Here is a 22,673-nt window from a genome sequence, read left to right on the forward strand (position 1 = left end):
AGCTCAGCTGATGAACTGATGCAATCAGACCCACTTTTTGAGGCTTTTATCCTTCAAACAGCTGTCATGGCATCAAAGAGATCGGAAGGTTTGTGCTGCTGGTCACTTGGTAGGAAGCGGAATAATGCATTTCCTTCATGATTATTATTTTTTTTCAAAATTTCTCTTATCAGGGATATTGATATTATCAGGATAGATTCTGAATAACAGAAATGAAAAATCGTTTGCATTCTGGCCCGAAATAGCCCTGTCTGTGAGCAAGAGCTGCAGGGTATTTCATCAGAAACTGAAATCTAGGACCAAGTTCACATCCGATGTAGGTCCTATTATGGAGCTGATTGATTGCATGTTAACTTTGGTTTCTAAGTTCTAAACCAAACTATTTTGTGACATTCGCACCTCCCAGTGAGATAATAATGAAGCCTTTCAGTTATGTAGCAATTGTGTGATTTATTAAGTGCTTTCCACAGAGCCTTTCCTCTTGATCATATAAATAATGGCTTTTCCCTCAAATAATAAAAGGATGCCCTATATTTTCTTTCTTTTGTTGTTGTTGAAACAGGCAGTAGAAGAACCTGGAATAGGCTCTTTCCGTGGCTGAGGAAATTGTTATCAGATGTGGAAATAAAAACCTCCTAGGGCATCCTTGATTTGGGGGGAGGAAATCAGTGAGAGGGAGGGAGAGAGGGGCACATGGAATTACCTCACATCAGGGCTTTGAAATTGAGCCGCACTATCGCGCCGCTTCGTAAATAAATACCTGTTTTCAAGGTAGGCGGGTGTTTATGGGAAGGACATGATGGCAGTGACACCTTCCTGTTTTTCAGTCAACATGTTCCACCTTTTGTATGTTGCCCAGAAAATTGACCTTTCTCCCCACCACTAGTTTCGGCGTGCCTGGATTCTACATGAATCTTAGATTAATATTGTTGGCCACAGTGTAGTTCTGTATAATTGACCCCTTATTCATTGATTTGTGCATTTAACTAAAAACAGAGCACCTGCTACGTGCCAGGCTTCCTCAGTATTTTTACTTAAATGATTCACGAATGGGCAGACCTTGAAGATATCGCAGGTTCGGTTCCAGACCACCTCAGTAAAATGAATATCGCTATAAAGTGAGTCACACGGATTTTTTGGTTTCCCAGGGCATGTGAAAGTTATGTTTACCCTATCCTGTAGTCTATGCAGTGTGCAATAGCATTATATCTAAAAAAGCAATGTATGTACCTTAATTTAAAAATATTTTATTGCTTAAAAGATGTAACCATCATCTGAGCTTTCAGAGAGTTGTAATCTTTTCACTGGTGGAGGGTTTGAAATATTTCGAGAATTACCAAAATGTGATACAGAGGTATGACGCGAGCAAATGCTGTTGGGAGAATGGTGCCGATAGACTTGCTTGATGCAGGGTTGCCACAGACCTTCGACCTATAAAAAACACAATATCTGTGAAGTACAGTAAAATGAGGTCTGCCTGTATTTGATTTCACAGCAATAGTGTGCTGTACGTAATATTATCTGCACTTTATAGATGAAGAAAGTGTCTCAGTGAAGTTAGGCAACTCAATCTAAGATAATTCTTTAAAGAAAAATAAGTTGAAATAAATAAACATAGAAAAACATTTAAACTTGCTCTGATAATTAAAGAAATGTAGTTAAAACCTCAAAGTACCATTTTTCTCTTAAAAATTTTTTAAATTTAAATAAAATTGAATTTATTTAAATATTTAAATTTAAATACATTAAAATATTCAATACTGAAAAGAATGTGGTAAAACTAGTACTTTAAATATTTCTAGTATCATTGAAATTGGCAAGAGATACCTAATATATTTTGTTCTGAGATACATATTTTTACCAGATTAATTCCCCTTAGGGACTAATCCAAAATATGGTTTAAAAAAAGAAAGACATATAATGCCTGTTTTGATATTAGTGTTTTATTTATAATAATAGAATTTTGGAAGCCTCAGGAATGTTCAACAATAGTAGACTGACTAAACACTCTACCTTTTGATAGAAAATTTTGCATCCATTAAAAATGATAAATGTGAAAAATATATTACTAACATGGGAGAACGTGTATAATGTAAGTGAAAAATTCAGGTTGTAAAATTGTATACATACTCTGATTTGCTATACAGTAAACCATATTTATGAAGAACTTCCAGAATGATAATTGGATTAGAATGAGAGGACGATGGGTGAATTTTTCCTTTTTCCTTCTTTATTTACAAAATTGTCTATGGTTGGTATGTTACATGGAACACAAAGGATACACACTTATCAGGTCACAGTTTCTGAGGGTCACGAGTCTGGGCATTTCTCATGTGTCAGTGGGAAGCCAGGAACCCTCTGCCCAGGATCTTACAAGGCTGCAGTCAAGGTGCTAGCTGGACTGTGTCCTCATCTGGAAACCTGGATGGGGCAGAATCTGCTTCCAGGCTGATGCAGGTTATTGGCTGCATTCAACTGAGGGCCCTGAGTGCTGTCAGCTGGCGGTCACCCTTAGGTCCTAGAGTTCTCTGCCATGTTGGACCTCCACATCAGCTCTTCACAACACGACAGGTTATTCTTCAAGACCAGTAGGAGCGCCTCTCTCCAGTTACAAAGTCTGGTGTATTACATTTTTAATTAAAAAGTTTTTAAAGACATACCCTTGTTGGTATCACATAACAAAGCAAGAATTGAGCCTAGTACTTTCCATCATTTCACTGTGATCCTCGTTGATTTGTGGTTCTTTTATTGGACAGGCTCACAGATAACCACCCACATGGTAATGATGATATAACATTTATGGGGTGATTATTATGTACTGGACACTGTTAATTTTTTTTAATATACTTATTTTTTGGCTGCGTTGGGTCTTCGTTGCTGCGCGCAGGCTTTCTCTAGTTGTGGCGAGCGGGGGCTACTCTTCGTTGCAGTGCACGGGCTTCTCATTGCTGTGGCTTCTCTTGTTGCGGAGCCCGGGCTCTAGGCGCACGGGCTTTAGTAGTTGTGGCACGTGGGCTCAGTAGTTGTGGCTCATGGGCTCTAGAGCGCAGGCTCGGTAGTTGTGGTGCACGGGCTTAGTTGCTCCGCGGCATGTGCGATCTTCCTGGACCAGGGCTTGAACCTGTGTCCCCTGCATAGGCAGGAGGATTCTTAACCACTGTGCCACCAGGGAAGTCCCAGACACCATACTCTTAACCACTTTCCTTTACAGTCTCTCTAGGTGGTGGCTTGGGTAGAAAGTGCCCTGGCCTAAGTGTCTGAAGATCTGGATTTGGGTTCTTACCTTAGTCTCTGAGTAAACGTGAACAAACCTCATTTCCTGTATTTGTAAAACAATGTAAGCAATATATCATTGCTGTCTAACTCACAGATTTGTTAAAAAAGATTCCTTGCAAACTGTAAAGTACTGTCCAGTATAAGGTGCGTTATGCTTTTTCTTGGGAAGCAGTACTGTAGTTTAAAATAAGCCCTGCGTAAAATGGACAAGCTAATGGGCTGTAGATTAATTCAGGCAGCTAGGCAGGTATTTGATAGGTCCCCTGCTTTCTTATGGGTGGCTTTTCTTAATTTTTTTCTTCAAGAGACGTGGAGTAAGCACAATTTCAGAGGCATGGAAGTGCTTGCCTTGTGATACGGTCTGTGTCCACTCAGCACAAGTTCATCGAAAATAATTTAATAAACCCCATGCCGGGCCCGGTGGATGTTTTCTCAGCAAGTTGTCTGACAGAGATACAGACCTCAGCCTGACAGCAGATCAGATGGGAGCAGGTCCAGAGCACAGGAACAAAGGCCCGGTGCCCATTCAGCAGTTTGGACAATACTGTAGTGAAGGGCTGTTTGTAAGATTCAACTGAAAAGATTGGAATCTTTTTAGCAGGCCCCAAGTGGTAACCACTTTTATCGTTTCCCCTAGAACTGGGGACAGTGATGATGGAGAAAGTTTTGTGGTAAAGTCAGGTGGCCCCAGAGATACGTGACCTGTGCTTGTGTGTGAAGGTTGTGAGGCCCGATTGTTCAGAACCTTTGTTGGGTGTAGCAGCGACAGGTGAAAGCAGAGAACTTCGAGTGTGTCATGGGAGGCACCACGGCCGTGGGTGCTGTGCTCGTGTGACGACTCCCTGCTCTGGCGTCCCTGCCCGGTGCTCTCGGGTGCACCAGGGTCTAGAAGGGGACAGTCCCTAACACACCCGGCTCCGAGTTTCCCACGAAGTATTTTTCTCTGCTCAGAGGTAAGGTTGTAACTCTCAGTCCTGGTGTCCTTTTTATTTGATGCTTTCTTCCTCACCTCGTTACTTTATGTGGTGATGGCTACGTAAGCCTGGAAGAAATGGAAGAGTTCAGCCCTTTATAGTCACATTTAAGTTTTTCATTTCAAAGTGAGTATTTCCTGTAACATGGCCTACAAGTTTATGCTATGAAGTTCTACCAGCTATGAGCTAATGAAAAGCTATAAAGGTTGATCTTTTTTCGGTTCTCGATCTTCTGACTTTCCCCATTATTAATTTCCTGAGATTACTAACCTATTAGACGAGACAGCCAATAAGACCTGGCTGAAAATCTGGTCACTCTCCCTCAAAATTTAGCAATGTGGCATGGGTTTCCACACAGAAAACCTACTTTCCCATTAAAGTGAACTGCATAGCTCCACCCAGCGGTACGGTTTTTTAATAAGTGTTCTGCTAGAGCAACAGGTCTCTTCGTCAGGCTCCACTAGTTATCAATTCGTGGTCACTTGGAAGAAAGAAATGCATCAAGGGTGTGTACCTGGCTCTCTCTGTGTTGTAAGAGGATGTAAAATGTGGCTGGATGGTGTCACCCGACCTAGACTGAGATCTAATGCTCTAAGCACTGAGGCAGAGAGGAAAGAGCATGAGCTTTGGGGCGTACGTGTTGTGGCCGGGACTCCAGCTCAGTTATTTGCTGGCCGAGTAACCATGGATGACTTAGTAAACTCTTTAAGCCACACTTGCTAATCTGAAAATTGGGAGTAAATATATGTTGTATGGTAGATAACGGATGTAGAGGAAATCACTAGGAGCTACATAGTTATTTCAGACAATCATCTGTACATCAGACAGTTGTTGAGAGTTTTCTATACGCTGGGCATTGCATAGAAAAAAGCTTCATTTATTAATACAAAGTGACGTTACTGATTTTGATGTAGGGCAGAAAATCATGGCGGGAAGAGAAGATGTTGCTTTCTCAGAAGTGATCTTCCTGAGGGCTGTCCTTGGGTAGATCAGATGGTTGAATGTTTTAACTGGATGTCAAAGCCAAAGACTTCATCTCTGGGTGATTTTAGCAAAGGAGAGGACAAGAGAAAACAAAGATTTAATGGGAGAAGAATGGCTATTTTTTATCCTAATTATGCTGTATCTTGATGTTCCTTGGGACAATTCAAACATCAAAAAATTTCAGAATTATTGTTTTCACTTTATTAATCATGACAGCTAGCTTTTGGATAACTAGGACATTTACAAAAAGAGCACTTACAGAAGAACGTATCTCCCATAAAACTAAAGATAGACATGACTCATATTAGCCACAAGGCGAGCAGTTTTTCCACAAGGCTGCAGGTGGGATGGGGCAGTTCAGTGTCTGCTTGCCAGTGACAATGTGGCCTCAGATTCGATGGGTGCATTGGTCCTGCAGCTTTGCTCAGCCGGTGTGATGCGCGTGGAATGCTTTTCCACCAGTTACGTCCCCAGCTACGTGTACTGCTTATTTCACCGCTTCTGTTATTTGCTGCCAACATCTTAACCTCACATGGTTCTCGGCCTTCTCTCCAGCATTTACCACTGATACCTTACATCCACCCCGACTTCACGGGCTCTCAGCACCCCTTCCTTCTCGCAGACTGGACTTCTCTATTTTCATCTGCCTTACGTTTCCTATTTAGACTTGCTCATTCCTTAAGCCCTGTCTTTGGTTGAGTTCCTGTTCACTGAGAGCAAATGACCAAATCCCAAGCCTTGTATATGGTAAATGTAACATAAACGGGCATATATATTTTAAAATTTATTTGTGGCAAATTGTGTCTTTAGACACAAAATTCATATGCAAAGCTAATAAATGCTAATAGGGCATTCTTTTGTGAACCAGCTGCTTGATTTTCTTTAGGCCAATGGTAATTAGTATTACTGGAATGTGTGTGTGTATACCTGCATTTACACACACATACATGTTTATTAGTAGCTCGACACAGACACATACTCATGCCCATGTGTGTCTGCATATACTATCTATGCTGCTAACGCAAGTGGTGCTAGCACAGGTGTGCAGAATTTAGGCTGGATCGCAACTTACCACTTTCTATTAGCATCGAATTCTTTAGAGGAGGACAACGCTATTCAAAAATGGCTTTCTTGGCATTGTTAATTGTGTGGCGATTCCAGGAAATAGCATCCTAAGCAAAGCTGGAATCTTATTGGTGTCCAGTAATATACAGAGAAGCTAATACACAGATCTCTCCAATTAATGGAAAGGCCTCTATAAAGAGGGTCCACGTCAGTTGGCAGGGGTGGGGAGGAGAGCACCACTGACATTAATAGACCAAGTACACTTCACTGCAGAGTTGATTCTGTCACCAGGGTGGGCTCTAGGTAAAAAAGGGAGACAACAGGGCAGGCTTTACCAAACACTTCTGTTGTACAGGCCATAATTAAGTCCTCTTTGAATGGTATCACCTGCTGGGATGTTCAGTTGAGGGAGATTACCATCATTTTGCTAGTTCTTTGAAGGCCGTTTCATTGGGCTTGGGTTTTTGACTCCAAAATGGGAAGGAGACAAATCAAACATTAGGAGAGCTCAGGTATGTGTCTGGCTGGTAAGTAAGGGAGGGCCATGTACCTTCCAACTTTAGATCTTAGACACAAGGAAGACCAACCCCACAGGGTTCAAGTGGAGACTCTGCACCCTCACTGATCCCCACCCAGTCACTGTGTAGGAAGAAATGAGCTTGGTATAGGAAATAGCTACGGAAGATCATGGAAGGTTAATTTTCTTCCAAATAAATTTCCTATTTCCTAAGGTGCCATAATTATCGATCTTTTTTTAAGTGTTGTTTTTATGTGTTTGTGGGATATAGTTGCCCTGTTATGTAAAACAAATGTCACTAGACCCAGGCACTAAACTCCAGGTTAGTATAATAAGTCTGGTTCTCTGTGATCTGTGGCTGACGCCTCTGAGGTCAGCTGGAATGAACTTTGTTCAGCAAAATGGTTTGTAAATATTGGTTCAGCTTTGGCAACAGGGGTGAACCGATCAGTATTTCTGCCTTATCCTGAGTTTATCCAAACAAACCCATCAGTTTTATATTTAAAAATCCAGGCGCTAATTCTTGGAGTCTCAAGTGTACCCCCATCTGTCCAGGTGTATTAATCACCTGTGGGCTGATGGCTCTTAACCATCGCCGCTCAGCACGTGAGGGGAAACACTCTCTCAGCCGCTCCCTTGCGTGAAACCTCGGGAGGCTACTTTATTGAATGTACCCAGTTTCAGTGTTCCCGAAAGCAGATGTGTTGAACAAGGAGCCATCCTCCGTGTGGAAGGAAAGGAGCTGACCTGGGAGAGATGCGGCAGCTGGTCCCCTGGGCCGTGAGCCAGTGACGAGGGTGACCTGGGCATCCTCTCCACAGCACCTTTTAGGGCCTTGCTCTGTGAGCTGGCCGGTCCCCTCTTGCCACTGGCACAGGCCACCTCCCAGTTAGCTGGACAGCCTGGCGTCTTTATTTTTAAACTTGCTGTCATTTCCACACCTGGTGGGAAGAGAAGGCAAAAGGGATCGTTTGTTCTTGGACTGAGCTTCAGAGCTTGGATGCCAAGATATCCCTCTAGCTCCCTGGACTTTTTGAAACGAAGGAGGATGCCAGCTAGCCCTGAAGCCGATCGTGACCACCGGAAACTTGGGCTAGTTCAGTGGAAAAAAAAAAAAACCACACAAAAAACAAAAAACTGTTTGCAAGTCAGTGTTATCTGCAGAAGATTTAAAGGACTCAGCGGGTCCAGAGACTCTACGTGGTGGAATGTGTGTATTTTAGGATTAAGTTGAACGGTCTGGGTCACGGCCGGGGTTGGACAGAAAAGACCAAACAGCAGGCGCCCGCGGGAGAGGCCGCAGCACGGAGGGTGCGGGGATTGCGTCATGCGCGCTGCTCGGAGGGCCTGGGCAGCGCTGCGGCCAGCCCGGCCCCGTCCGCGTCCCCGAGGACAGAGCCACGCCCGGCCCAGTTTCTCCCCAGTTGCAGCAGATTCAGCGTCTGTCTCCACACTGAGTACATACACCCCGAGGTCACGGGAAGATTTTCCCAGGGGCGCCCTGGCTGGATTGCTTTACGGCACTGACTTCCGCACGTGCTCCTTCCTAAAACTGCCTCGCCTGCCTTAGAGATGCTCCTCCGTCCAGGTGTGAACCAGCCGTCCTTTCCCACCTCCCCTGACGAACTGCCCTTTTGCCACCTTACAGACGGTGAACACACCTTCAGTCTTATTATGGTGCGTTATTCCAGGGTGCCTGAGAAGGGTACATCGTTTTAAAAATCAGTGGAGGGGCACACGTGCAAAAACGTTTGAAGACTGCAAATCAGGTTAATCTTCCTGGAACAATCTAAATCGCTGCTGGTGGGGAGCCGGCAGCAGTGTGACCTCAAAGGGACAGTGTCCTGAACCAGGGCGATGCTGGAGAGAGCTCACTTCTCCAGCTGGGCTTCCAGCTCAGGGCAAGCTTTTGGAAGGAGGAGTTTGGACTCTTGCCTGAACATATTCATAATACGGTTTTTTCTTAAGAAGGGCCTTAAAAGCTGGGAATCTCGGTGTTATTTTCTTCCTCACTGCTGCCGTCTGTGACTCAGAATTTAACTACTTGTGCTTTTTTTGTGTGGCTCTTATGTTGTGGGAAATACGAGTGAACCCTCTGCTATCTGGCATATTTGAGGGAAGGGCATCTGATAAATTAAGCATTCTTAACTGTTTTTATGTATTGCAAATGTGCAATGCTTTCATAGACTTAAAAGTTGAATCTGGGAGTTTAGAGTTGGAAGGGCATTTAGATATAATTTAGTACACCTTCCCTGTTTTAAACATGAAGAAATCAAGGCCCAAAGAAATACACTTTAAACAAACAAAATCTATGGAACATTATTTAATTTTCATTAATTTATAAGATTCCTCAAAAGGGCTTTATAGGTATGAACCCCATGAACTTTGGAATGTCATATTTGTGATATGTAGTCAGAACGCTGAGCCCTAAAGTTTTTTCATGCTTCATGTTAACTAAAAGATAAGCTCTCGAGATGAAATTGTTTGTGATAATATTATAGAAGTGTTTACACACCTGCCTTAGTTTTGTAAAATATAGATATCACTGGAATCCTGGATTATCTTCATTTTCAACCAAAGGGAAAACCCCTAACCTGATGCTCTAGAAGCATTCAGAAGTGCAGGGTCTCATATTTAAGTTCACACGCTTTACTCCCTTTGGGTAGGGTTGTTGGTAGGAGGAGTTCGATCATTTCCATTTAAGACTTCTAGGACAGCTCTGTTTTGTATTTTTACTGCAGTCCGCAACTGAAGTGCTTGGATGATGGAGTTCTAGTTGGGAAAGTGCTGGAGTTCGTTATAGGAGTCTTTTCCTCCAGGGCACTCTTACTCAAGTGCTTCTTGGTGGCACATTTTGAATATCTTTGCTGGAAGAATAAATAAATCTTCTCTTATTTTTACTATGGTAACATTCAATGATTTTCATTTATTAGGGTTTAAACTTTACCAATATAATACTCCTAAACAGATGTGTCCCCTGTGACCAAAGAAGACAGAAAAGCCTTACTTGGAACTGTTCAGTAGAATGAGTAAGCTTGGGCATTTATCTTGACTCAAGTCTTCCAGAAAATACTACAGTGAAGGAATCATTAACGAACTGCCTGCAAATATGATCACATGTAAAATGAGAGATTTTCTGTATTTTTTTTCTGTAACACAATTTATCTTGCAGTGTGTGAACTTAAATCTCCCTCCATGAGTGATTTTCTTTGGGGACTGGAGAACTCTGGCTGGTTGAGGCATATTAAGGCCATCATGGATGCAGGAATCTTCATTGCAAAGGTATGCGAATGCAGAGAACATAAATTATGGGGCAGAGCAGCCAGTGTACTCTGACTTCGGAATGGAGATCTTGTTCCCTCGCATGAGCTCCTCTGTACTAAACTGGGTGATACCAAAGCTGGCTTTGCAGACCTCCATGAAGTTTGCCCTCTGACGATGGCATTTTGTGAAAGAGAGGATGGTGTTCAGTTGATAGTATATCATCAAGGCGATCAAGTGGTAAAATACTTTCAGAATGGTCTCTCTTCAACTAGGCTTGGTCCTGGGTGGAGGGAATAATTTTCTATAGGAGGGTACATCCAAATGTGAGTCACTTGAGTGACCGAGGCCTGAAGCTTCCACCTTAGCAAACAGCTCCCCCTTTTCAGTGACGGCAGAAGCAAGTCATGTTCCTGAACCTGGCAGGTAGATTCTGTTCTGCCAGAGGAAGATTTTGCTGCAACTGCTTTTGAATGCATTGTCTATTTTGTTGTTCAGTGCGTTTTTTTTTTTTTAAATAAATTCCCCTCAGATTTATACCTAAAGACAACCATATCTTTTCTGATGACATGGTATGCTCCCCTTTATTAGATAATTCATTTAACAAATATTTATTCAGTGCTGGGCACTTTTACTTGGCTCTTATTCTTTTATCTCTAATTTCATAGTTTTACAATTTATAATTTTTGTCTTTTTCTTTTTGAAAATGATTGCAGCCAGCAGCAGCTCCAGAATTTCATTTGGAAAGGCTTAAGGTGGAAACCCGGCGGGGAGGAAGAGAGGGTTGAAGGTGGGCTAGGAGACGTTCACACAGGAAGCCTGCTTGTATATGGTACAGAAGCCGGGCTCGTGGCTTCTGGCTATAAGGGAAGGGAAGTGACGCTTCAGTTACCGGCACCAAACCTCTCCTTGGCTCCGCCCTAACTGCACGGGGGCGTGAACACTCAATACATGAAGGAGCAGGTTTTGGTATTGATTTTCTGCCTGTAAATCTTTCTTTGATTCTTTCTGTGAGTACAAAACCAAAGCTAATTCTGATGATGTTTCCTGTTGATAGCCATCCTTTGCCCACCCTGTTTTTCAGGCAGTCTCAGAGGAAGGGGCAAGTGTGCTTGTTCATTGTTCCGACGGCTGGGACAGGACTGCTCAGGCGTGCTCGGTGGCCGGCCTCCTGCTGGACCCTCACTACCGGACTCTGAAGGGCTTCATGGTGAGTGTGGCCGCTTGGCCACTGTCCCACGCACGCAGCGCCTGGACAGAGTGGACCTCTCTTCTCACAACTGTTGGCAGCTTTTCCCCCTCCTCATCAACATTATTTTTCTCTTGGTAGATCAGCATGATTAATTAAAGGGGAAAAGGTGAAATAGGCTTGGAATAAGAAGGTGAATTTCTGGGATTTTGGAACCAATTCAAATCAATGCTATTAAAGGTGAAGTTGGGGGCAAATATAAAATATCTATTTAGCAGTTTGTAAAATAGTTTTATACATCATTTGTATTAATATATTTCAAGTTTGATATGTATTTTCAAGTTTGAGGTAACATGACTATAAAACAGAAAACACTCTCCAGAAAAAGTATTTGGAGAAAAAACTTTCTATAGGAAAAAGTGTTTTCACGTACTGCTTTTATATTTTAAATTGTCCTTCACAACTCTGGATGAGAATATTGAAAACTTTACAATGTTTCTGCATTCTTTGAAATTATGGGTACATCCTCTCCTAGATTTTGCACCTCTCAGATGTGCATCAGAACTTGACATGTTGCTTCCAACTGCAGAATATTTGTGTTAGTTGCCTGGAAGGGTGAAGCTTTGGCTAAGCCAGAACCAAAATCTTAAAATGACTGCAGGGACTTCCTAGCGGCTGGGAGATTACCTGGTTCCTGCCTCTTGAACCATGATTTGGTAGAAAGTGCTCCAGAGGATCCTGAATCCATGCTTGGGGTAGATGCTGAGCCAGGAAGCCTGATGGGGTAGCTCTACTGCTAGGTCTCCTTTATCGAGTATTATCAGCTGACACTCTGGGGACAAGAGAGAAGTGGCAGGTGTCCACTCTTGGGCTTTTTCTTTCCTTTTGTGTTGAATGTGTCAGAGAACTTCCTATCACCTGTGACAGCGCTGAGACTTCAGAGTGACATTCCTGCTTCAGACCCCTCCCCTGGACTGAGGTTAGGGGCTGGAGTCCTTCGTTTATGTCTGGAGAGTGGGGACGCTGAGTTGCACACCAGCGGGAGCCTCTCTCCTTCACCACCATTGGCTCTTTTTGATTCCTGCCCATTAAACTTAGGAGTTGTCAAGGCCAAACTTCAACCAGTCCTTACTTTTTTTAAGGGAAAAGCTCTGGCTGTTTTAGAGCATTGGTGATATTGATGGTACTATCCTATAGTATTTGATTAAAAAGTTGTTTTTTTTTTTTTAAATCCAGACAACTTGAGAGTATAAAAACTCATGTTACCCCTAACTCCAAAGCAGGGCTGAAACTTCTCATATGTTCCAGACCCTCATCATTCTAGAATTCTTCTAAAGTATACTAAAGATAACTGGAAAGCATCCCTAATTGTTTCTTGTAGAACGGTTAGTATTTGCTATTATATTGACAAGCAGCATTGCCTGTCGGTTGAGAGCTGGGCTAGATGGGCTGTGGTGGCTTCTGGAACTCGGTTACAAGGTGGCATCAACTACTTCCCAGTAGCGTGATCTTCGGTGAGTATTTAACCTCTCCTTCAGTTTCCCCCTCTCTAAAATGAGAGTGATAATACCTACCCCACAATGAAATGAGATCATACATGAAGCAGTATGAACAGTGTGCATTGAAAGCACTCTGTGGGTGGTGGCATTACATTTTCATGTGTCCACTCTTATTTTTCCTATGGAAGGCTTTCAACTTTGCCTTCTGACATGCATCTCTATAGCGGTGGATAGTGAGTGCTCGTTCATTTGCAGGTTACGGAGGAGAGTGACTTCTGCTCCAAGAACCTTTGAATTCAGAATCCTTCAGAATTATTGGTGCTGGTCTCTTATTTTCCTTCATTTGCTTCTCTCCATGATATTTATACTCTATCTTGTGTAGGTATTAATTGAAAAGGACTGGATTTCCTTTGGTCATAAGTTTAATCACAGGTAAGAAATATTTTAAAATCTGTTGTAGTGAATGTTTAGGATAAAAAAAATAATCTGTTTCTGAAGTTCTCAATTGAGTGGGGGAAAATAGCCTTGTTTTCAGAGTTTCCTTGTGTATCATCTCAGGAAGTTAAAATTCTGTTGAATATGTTGTATCACAGATAAAGAAGTTCTAACTCGAGAACGGTTGGTATTTACTGAGCAGAACTAACTAATGTTAAGTTCTTCCAGAAGAGACAGAAGCTTGTTCATTAATCGACCTAGAAAGGATGGACTCTCCCTTCCTTCCACACACATTTGATTTACTAAATTATTCCATTTTTGAAGTGCAGACATTCATTTTAAGCTGCACGTTGTGAAATGCCTGTGGAACAGTTTCTCTTTGATCTTCCACACGGGGAGTTAAATTGGGCTTATCCTGCAGCATTTGTGTCCCAAGCGTCTCTGGAGAGCTAATGTAGGACAGCGGCCCAGGCTTTGAGCCCAACAGATCCAGCCTCAAATCCAGGCTGTGGCATTTACTGTGTGGCCTTGGGCATCTGTCCTCTCTGAGCGTTCGCCTCCCATCTGTTTAAAGGGGAGACCCTCCCTAATCCACGGGGTTATAGCAAGGCGTTTAAAACCGTATATGTGAATAGCCCAGCTCCTTGCCTACTGGCCCATCTACTGGGCTTTCAATAAACAGAAGCTACTGGCCTCATTTGATTAGTGTGGATGGTAACGTCTGACTGGTGTTCTGGTGTCTCTAATCCCTGAATGTTACGTGTTGTAGCTGGTATGGTCTCGTCTTTTAGAGGTAAAATTTAAATTTAGGCAGCATGCTGATAATAATTTAGAGATTTTGATATACATTTTTGATTGAATGTTTTCCTAAATTAAATTCTGAATTTATGGAGCTGCCCATATTTATTTTTGTAAGTTTTTGCATTTAGCATTAGTTGAGCATTTATTATGTGGTTTTCTGGAATTCTGTTTTTATAATTAATTATCTTTCCCGGAAAGCACAGTGATTCGATTTTACAAATGAGAAAATTAAAGCCCCCAAACAATTAAGTAACCTTAAGATCAACTGTTATTTTCAGTTTTGGGGGTTCCACCGACTGTCTGCTAGGCACTTAGGATCTCTGAGGTAGAGGATCTGTGGCAGAAAGAATATAGAAATGGCTGATAAACATGTGTCCTGTGAGGAAAGAACATATTGGGCAACCCTTTTTTAAAGTGACCAAAGGTGAGTGGGACTAAACCTTTTGAGAGGTTTCCAGGCAGTTTCTAATGTTTCCACTCTGGAAAAAAACTACTAAACCGATCCTTGCTCATTCCTATTCCTCAAGTTGATTATCCATGTCTGAGAAGGTGAGGTTCTATATTGTTATTCTGTATTTGATGGCACCCAAATCACCCTTTTGGATTCTTTCTAAAATTCACATGATAGTGTAAAGGACGAGGCAGTCTTCGTTTAAAAATCAATACAAACATGAGGGAGGAGATTCCTGATGTACTCTTGAGAACAATGATATGAGAGATTAAAGTGGAAGATTTATTTCAGAAGTTCTGATGTACTTAGCACGTTTGAATGAAAGGTTGCTCTCTCCATGGAAAGACTCCTTGAATTCTATCTCTAGCACTAACACTTTTCTTTTGTAATTATAATGTCAACATGTCCCTTCTCTGCCCAGACCTTCACTACAAAGTTTCTCTTGACATTAGAATTTTAAAAGTTATGTTTTTCCACTTCTTCTGCATTCCAGGTGTGTAAGGTAAGATCTGTTTAGGAACTAGGGTTGCTTCTATGATTGTTTTTGCATTTATAGCTTTCGAGTTAAAAAAACAAACAAAAAATGAAACCCCCAAAAACCTTGCCGTAATGTCTCTCACACTTTGTTTTATAGATATGGCAACCTAGATGGTGATCCCAGAGAAATCTCTCCAGTTATTGACCAGTTCATTGAGTGCGTCTGGCAGTTAATGGAACAATTCCCCTGTGCCTTTGAGTTTAATGAGAGGTTTTTGATTCATATTCAACACCACATCTATTCCTGCCAGTTTGGAAACTTCCTATGTAACAGCCAGAAGGAGAGACAAGAACTCAAGTAAGTGTTTCAGTGTTTAATTTTTATCGAAAGAGTTTGTGACTGAGAATTTCAGATGGCCTTTCACAGTTCTGAAGACTGTTTTAGCCACACATCTATACTGACAGGGTAAAGTTATTTTCTTTTTCCTGACATCACTTTAACAGTTTAATACCATCAGCTGACAAAGATAGGTACAAGTCCATTTTGCCCAGTTCCTGCCTAACGTCCACAGACAGGTAGGTAGACTTCACGTACTGATAATGGAAAGGAAGCTTCTTGGAGTCAGAGAAAGCGATTTTTGCATTTAAAAGGAAAGAGTTAGACATCTTTGGCGGATATACTGTAATAAGAATTGCAAGTACAGTAGCCCCCCTTATCCATGGTTTCGATTTCCATAATTTCAGTTATCCAAGGTCAACTGTGGTCCGAAAATATTAAATGGAAAATTCCAGAAAAAAAACGATTCATAAGTTTTAAATTGTGGGCCATTCTGAGTAGCACAATGAAATCTTGTGCCGCCCCTCTCCATCCTGCCCGGGACCGCCTGTTACTTACTTCGTAGCTGTCTCGGTTATCTGATTGACTGTCGAGGTTAACACAATGCTTGTGTTCAAGTAACCCCTATTTTACTTAATAATGGCCCCAAAGTTCAAGAGTAGTGATGCTGGCATTTTGGATATTCTTATTATGCCTAATTTATAAATGAAACTTTATCATAGATATGTACGTATAGGAATACACAGGGTTCAGTACTGTCCACAGTTTCAGGCATCCACTGGGGGTCTTGGAACATATATCCCATGGATAAAGGTGGACTACTGTATAACTGGGAAAGTAAATTAGAAACTCAGGTCACTCTCTTATTCAGATTAAAACTGGATTGCTTTTATTGAGAGGGAAAAAGTAGATGAAATGTGGACTTCTTATAAAGTCAAAAACTTAACACAAAGTGACTTAAGAACTGCAAATGAAAGAACATTTTTGAAATTTTTATAAAATGATTTTAAGTGTGGTATATATAGTATCGGATTTAATTTTGGAAATGATCAGTTCAAATAAAATAGACTCTTACTAGTTTTATAGTGCCTGAATGGAAAGAAAATGACTTTTTCCAGTAGGTACTAGTTTATGTTTTCTCCAAGGAACTTTAATTCCAATAAATCATAATGATTTAAAAGTAGCAGAGTACATCCTTGAAGCTCACCTGTTTTCCTAGATAGTTTTGTGATTTGTTGGACTAGATTAGCAAAAGGGACAAATGTCATAGGAATTCAGTGAGGATTATATGAGAGAAAATGTGTGAAGCATTTAAATAGTACCTGGCAAATAATAAAAATCCAATGACTATTTGGGGAAAAATTCCAAAAAGATTCTTGTGGTTTTATTTTACACTCAGAGGGATTAAGCATCTTGCTGAGGCCAGTACGGAGAGCAGCGGAATCGAGACTGTTACAGAGCTCTCCTGCTGTACCATGAAGACACAGATTGCAAATGTCCCTGCTAGGGAACAGGGACACCTGATGTTCAGATAACAGTTTTTGATCCCTTTCCAGCTTTACTATTACATGCCTGCTGTTTGTAAGAATGAAGATAAGCTGTATTCAGGCTTATTTTCTTTATAACAGAATTCAAGAAAGAACATACTCTCTATGGGCTCACCTGTGGAAGAATCGGGGGGACTACCTGAACCCTCTATTTAGAGATGATCCCAGTCAGACCCAGGGAACCCTCCATCTCCCCACGATGCCATGCAACTTCATGTACAAGTAGGTAAACCTCTAGGACCTTAACATGTATGGTTAGGAACTTAGATTCTGGCACTGTTTACCATTTGGAAGTTGAAGTGTATGAGCTTCAAAGCTTTTTTGAATGCAAACACACTGAAGGAAGATGCTTAAATATCTCATCTGGCATTTTTGCCAGTGTCTCCTCTCCCTCTCTTTTTCCCCCTAAATGTGGAATTCTCTTTAGAAGTCAATGTTTTGTAGCAATGATATCCTAAAAATGTAAGTTCCAGTCTATTTAAAAGGGAGGGAGGGAGGACCTTAGAAGTTAAATGTGGAATCACAGGTTTAGGTTGTGATCATGACACAGCTTACCTTCAGAAATACGGTGGCTTTGGTTCCCGACCACTGCGAGAGAGTGAATATCGCAATAACGAGTCACATCAATTTTTTAGTTTCCCAGTGCATATAAAAGTTATGTTTACACTATACTGTAGTCTATTAAGTGTGCAACAGCATTACGTCTAAAAAACAATGTAACCATGTTATATACCTTAACTTAAAAACACTTTATTGCTAAAAAATGCTAACCATCATCTGAGCCTTCAGTGAGTAGTAGTAGTAACATCAAAGATCACTGATCACCATAGCAAACAAAATAATAATGAAAAGTCTTGAAATATTCTGAGAATTACCCAGATGTGACACAGAGACACACAATGAGCAAATGCTGTTAGAGAAATTGTGCTGATAGACTTGCTTGACACAAGGTTGCCACAAACCTCCAATTTGTAAAAAACGCCATCTCCACAAATCAGAGTAAAGCAAAGTGCACCTGTATTCTCATTTGCATTCCAGTATGCTTTACTGTGTAGGATAAAAAAGGGAGGATTTATTGCAAATGTAAATTTTTGGTGGTTGTGATAAAAACAAGCGAAAACCCTCAAATTTAAAGGACTCCCTTTGTGGCTGAAAGATCCTGCATGTTAATAGAAACACTCATTTTTCAAATTGACTTCCAAACTAACAGCCATTTTCTTAAGCCAAAAAAAGAAAGAAAATGGTAACATGTACTACCTTCAGTCTATTTTAGAAAAATATGTTATGTGCCTACTAATTCAGTACCATCTATACAAGTAGACTCTTCATGAATTTATTCTCCCCAAAAGAAGTCTACTGATTCAAGAAAATGAAAACATCAACATGAAATTATCGCCTTAAGTAAGTGGCTTTTCTGAGCCTGTGCTTTGCATTTGGTTATTATCAGGACGGTGGGACTGTGGTTTGAAAGATTCCTTAGAAGACCTGAGGATGTGGATGTACAGATTGTGACCTGGTGTTTCACGAAGTGCTGCTGTCCTCTCTAGGTTTTGGAGTGGAATGTATAACCGCTTTGAAAAGGGGCTGCAGCCCCGACAGTCGGTCACAGATTACCTTATGGCTGTGAAGGAGGAAACCCAGCAGCTGGAGGAAGAACTCGAGGCCCTAGAAGAAGTAAGACACACTTGCTCTTGTTAACCTTATTTTGTGACGATCACTGCTCTGCGAAAGCCTCTCATGACTCGGGATGTGTGAAATGTAGCAACAGAGCCATTTCACATGTTTAGCCGGTGGGTAACAAGAAACACAGCCCCCACCAGGTGAGCACTTACCTAGGCACTTAATACGTTTCAGACATCTGGCTTGGCTCGCTTCCTTGGTTTGCTTTGGGAATGATGAAAATATTAGGGAACTAGATGGTAGTGAATGGTTGTGTACCCTTGTGAATATACTAAAAACCACTGAATTGTACACTTTAAGAGGGTGAGCTACTTATATCTTAATTTAAAAAATTAGATAATGAACACCTCACTCCTAATTTAAAAAAAATGTATTTTGAGTTCACAGGATGAAAATCATTATGTAAAACCAGACAGGTACAGAAAGAAGGATGCCAGGTGCTCTACCCATGCTACGTTTTCTGCATTTTATAGAAAACCTGTGCTAAGGCAGTGCCATCCTTACATTAGAGATGAGGAAAGCAAGCCTCACAGAATCTAATTATTCTGTCCAAAGTCATGAAGTCTAGTTTTCAACCCAAGTCCGTCTAAATCCCATGTTCTTAACATTATACCCAGCTGGAAGGTAACGAATCCCTTTAGGCATGCATATACAAAAAAGATACATGATTTATGATCGTTCCCTGAAATTGTTGTTTCTTTTTTAGAGGCTGGAAAGAATTCAGAAAGTCCAGTTAAATCGCACTCAAGTGAAGAGTAAGCAAAGTGAACCCAGCAAACACTCAGGGTTTTCTACCTCAGACAACAGCACAGCCAACACTCCCCAGGATTACAGCGGGAATATGAAATCATTTCCATCCAGGAGCCCTTCACAGGGCGATGAAGATTCTGCTTTGATTCTAACCCAGGACAATTTGAAAAGCTCAGACCCAGATCTGTCAGCCAACAGTGATCAAGAGTCCGGGGTAGAAGATCTGAGCTGCCGCTCCCCCAGCGGGGGGGAGTGTGTGCCGGGTGAGGACAGTGGCAAGGACCGCGATTCCGACGAGGCCGTGTTTCTCACAGCCTGAAGGTCCCCCGTGGGGTTCCCAAGTAAAGGACGCACACAAACACACTCCAGAAATAAGGGAACAGTGCAATCTCAAATGACAGAGTAGCCCAGCAAATGATACAGGTCCTTGAGAATTATAAAATGTAGCAGTGAGAAGAAAGAAGCCCAGCTTGTAGTTCCTTCAGGTGTTGAAGAACAGGAAGTCGCCATTTCTTTTATCAAACAAGGATAAGGAAAATGATTCCCCATTTTGAAAATCATTCTGGACTGTGGAAGAAGTTTTATTCACTACAGAGCAGTGACCTCTACCATCACCTGAGGTTATCAGTTCAAATCTTCCTTGATAGCCTGCAGCTGGTCAGAAAGTGCCCCGACCTCTTTCCTTCACACTGATCACTTCAGTCTTCCCCCTTAGTTCACTTCCAGATGCATATTTTGTTTCCTAAAATATTTTATGTTACCTTCCTTCCTGACTCTGTTATCAGTATTTCTAATAATGGAACACATTATGTTTAATAGACATATTTCTGTAACTGATGAGCTTTGTAACTGTGCTTAAGCTTATCTTTCAGGTTTATTCACTTTAACTTTTCCTTAGGTAATATATTTTAAATCGTTATAATAACTGTGTTGCCTTTTCCTGGAATTTCATATTGCTCCTTATTTAAAAATCGCTAAGACTTACAACACACTCTTCTCTAACAACACCAGTGTACCACCTAATAAAGTAGAAACATTTACTCTCTGGTTCTTAAATATGAATTTGGATCATATTAGCTTTTTGAATAACAACCTTTGATTACTACTCCAGAGACTACATCACCAGGACAGCGTGGGTCAACCACCAGCCTGATCCCTGAAGTATGACTGTATAAAGTCACAGGGTACCATTTCAATGAGAGAAGATGGCACGTAAGAACTAGAGAATTTGGTTTTCATGTCTGTTTACCACGTGGAGTAAGTTCTGTCATTTGTTACCTTAGGAACTGTGTGACTGGTTAATACAGTTTAATCGACGTTCTGCCTGCAGAGCCCACACAGCTGTCTCAGCCAGCAGCCCGTTCATCGACAGGGTCCGGTCGGTCAGTGGTGCAGTCTGACCAGAGAATGCGACAGGGCGCAGGTTTGCCTAGCTCGGGCTCCCGAGGGGACGTGCTGCTGGCCCTGGAGTCCAGTCTGCCCACGCCCAGGCAGAAGAAGAGCTGAGCCACGGCGCCACTGCCGCAGACTGTGGCTCCTGGCCCCTACTGACCAGAAAGCCTGTTCAGGAAGATTTGGGAGCTGCCTGAATGGGCCTTCTCAGTCCTCCCCAGGCAGGAGACAGAGAGCCCCACCCACTGCAGAGCGTGGCCCCAGCCCCACCTGATAGGGAGGGGTGGCGAGAACACCTGGAAGCTGCGTACCCCAGCAGCGCTTGAGCTGAGAAGCGGGTGGGCAGAGCTGACCACCCTGAGAGCAAAGCCAGTGGCCCTGTTTGGCCAGGGAACCTGGGGCACAGGTTGACTTAAGACCCCGAACAAACAGCGTTAGTGACCTTCGAGCAGCTTCTCCCACGGTGCCTGAGCAGGGAAACTCATCTGTAGCCCCACTTATTGCTGAAAACACGCATCAGCCCGCCTGACCAGGGAGCTTTACCAGAACACACGGGAAAGTGCATAACCCATCCAACAGCCCCGTTTACAGTGGCAGTTGAACAGAGAGCACAGCCTGTGTGACTTGCCCTGTCTGCAGAGCAAGACTGGTGGCCTGCACCTTCAGTGCACACCCCTGCCTGATTCAGGTCCCCAAACAATGAGCTGTGCAGGCCTTGTGTCCCATCCTGCTGCACCACCAGGGCAGGGAAGCTAATTTCAAAGCCCCACCTAATGCTGAGTATAGTATCCAGTCCCAACTGTCTAGTAACATCACAGAATCCAGGCAACCATGAAGCCCATCCTACAGCCTCACTTGGGTGGGTGGGGAACCAAGCCAGCAGTCCTACCCAGCTATCTCAGCCAATGACCCTCCCCTCCCCTCCCCTCCCCCTCAGTGCTCAAACAGATGCCTTGCCCAAAAATAGACCACCTAAGTACATAAAGCAAAAACTAGCAGAGCTAAAAGGAGAAATAAAAGCAATAAAATAATAGTTGGGGACTTTAATACCCCACTCTATAGACAACGGATAGATCATCCAGGGAGAGAATCAATAAGGAAACAGCAAATGTGAACCACACTATATACCAAATGTACTAACAGACATATACAGAACATTCTGTTCATCAACAGCAGAATACACATTCTTCTCAAGTGCACATGAACATTTTCTAGGATACACCATATGTTAGGCCACAGAACAAGCCAGTAAATTCAAGAAGATTGAAATCATACCAGGTATCTTCTCTGACCACAATGGTATGAAACTATAAATCAATAACAAGAGGAAAACTGGAAAAGTCACGAACATATGGAATTAAAACTCTTCTGAACAACCAATGGATCAAAGAAGAAATTAAAGGGGACATAAAGAGTATCTTGAGACAAATGAAAATGGAAACACGACAAAACTTATGGGATGCATCAAAAGCAATTCTAAGGAAAGTTCATAGCAATAAATGCCTACATTAAGAAGCAAGAAAGATCCCATATAAACATCCTAACTCTACGCCTTAGGGAACTAGAAAAAGAAGAGCTGAGCCTAAAGTTAGCAGAAGAAAATAGCAAAGATTAGAGCAGAAATAAATGAAATAGAGAAACATGAAATGTTTGAAATGAAATGAAACAGGAAAACAACAGAGAAGATTAACCAAACTAAGAGTGAAATGAAATGAAACAGGAAAACAACAGAGATTAACCAAACTAAGAGTTGGTTCTTTGAAAAGGTAAACCAAGGAAAAAAGAAAGGACCCAAATCAACAAAATTGTAAATGAAAAAGGAGACATTACAACTGATAGCACAGAAATAAAGAATTGTAAGAGGCTACTATGAAAAACTATATGCCAACAAACTGGAAACCCTAGAAGAAATGCAAAATTCTTAGAAACATACTATCAAGAGTGAATCAGGACAAAACAGAAAGTCTGAATAGACCAATTACTAGTAAAGAGATTGAATTAGTAATCAAAAATCTCTCACAGAGGAAAAGCCCAGGAC

At 41.9% G+C, this 22,673-nt stretch overlaps 1 protein-coding gene across 4 annotated transcripts in view; it reads left to right on the forward strand.

Annotated features, from left to right (window-relative positions):
- The window catches only part of MTMR7 (myotubularin related protein 7), a 99,018-nt gene extending 78,735 nt beyond the window's left edge, over positions 1 to 20,283 (forward strand). For 3 of the 4 annotated variants that reach the window (XM_036838548.1, XM_036838547.1, XM_036838549.1), the window contains 7 exons: positions 9,989 to 10,098; positions 11,162 to 11,287; positions 13,148 to 13,197; positions 15,087 to 15,287; positions 16,895 to 17,035; positions 18,361 to 18,487; positions 19,200 to 20,283. In XM_036838548.1, coding sequence (XP_036694443.1) covers positions 9,989 to 10,098; positions 11,162 to 11,287; positions 13,148 to 13,197; positions 15,087 to 15,287; positions 16,895 to 17,035; positions 18,361 to 18,487; positions 19,200 to 19,562 — 1,118 coding nt within the window. In that variant the 3' untranslated portion in view covers positions 19,563 to 20,283. Of the gene's footprint in view, positions 1 to 9,988; positions 10,099 to 11,161; positions 11,288 to 13,147; positions 13,198 to 15,086; positions 15,288 to 16,894; positions 17,036 to 18,260; positions 18,488 to 19,199 lie in introns of those variants that run through there. The other variant, XM_036838550.1, reaches the window with a different exon arrangement.
- The last annotated feature ends 2,390 nt before the right edge of the window (positions 20,284 to 22,673 follow it).

The sequence above is a fragment of the Balaenoptera musculus genome, chromosome 21, assembly GCF_009873245.2.
Source record: "Balaenoptera musculus isolate JJ_BM4_2016_0621 chromosome 21, mBalMus1.pri.v3, whole genome shotgun sequence".
Taxonomy (NCBI): Eukaryota; Metazoa; Chordata; class Mammalia; order Artiodactyla; family Balaenopteridae; genus Balaenoptera; species Balaenoptera musculus.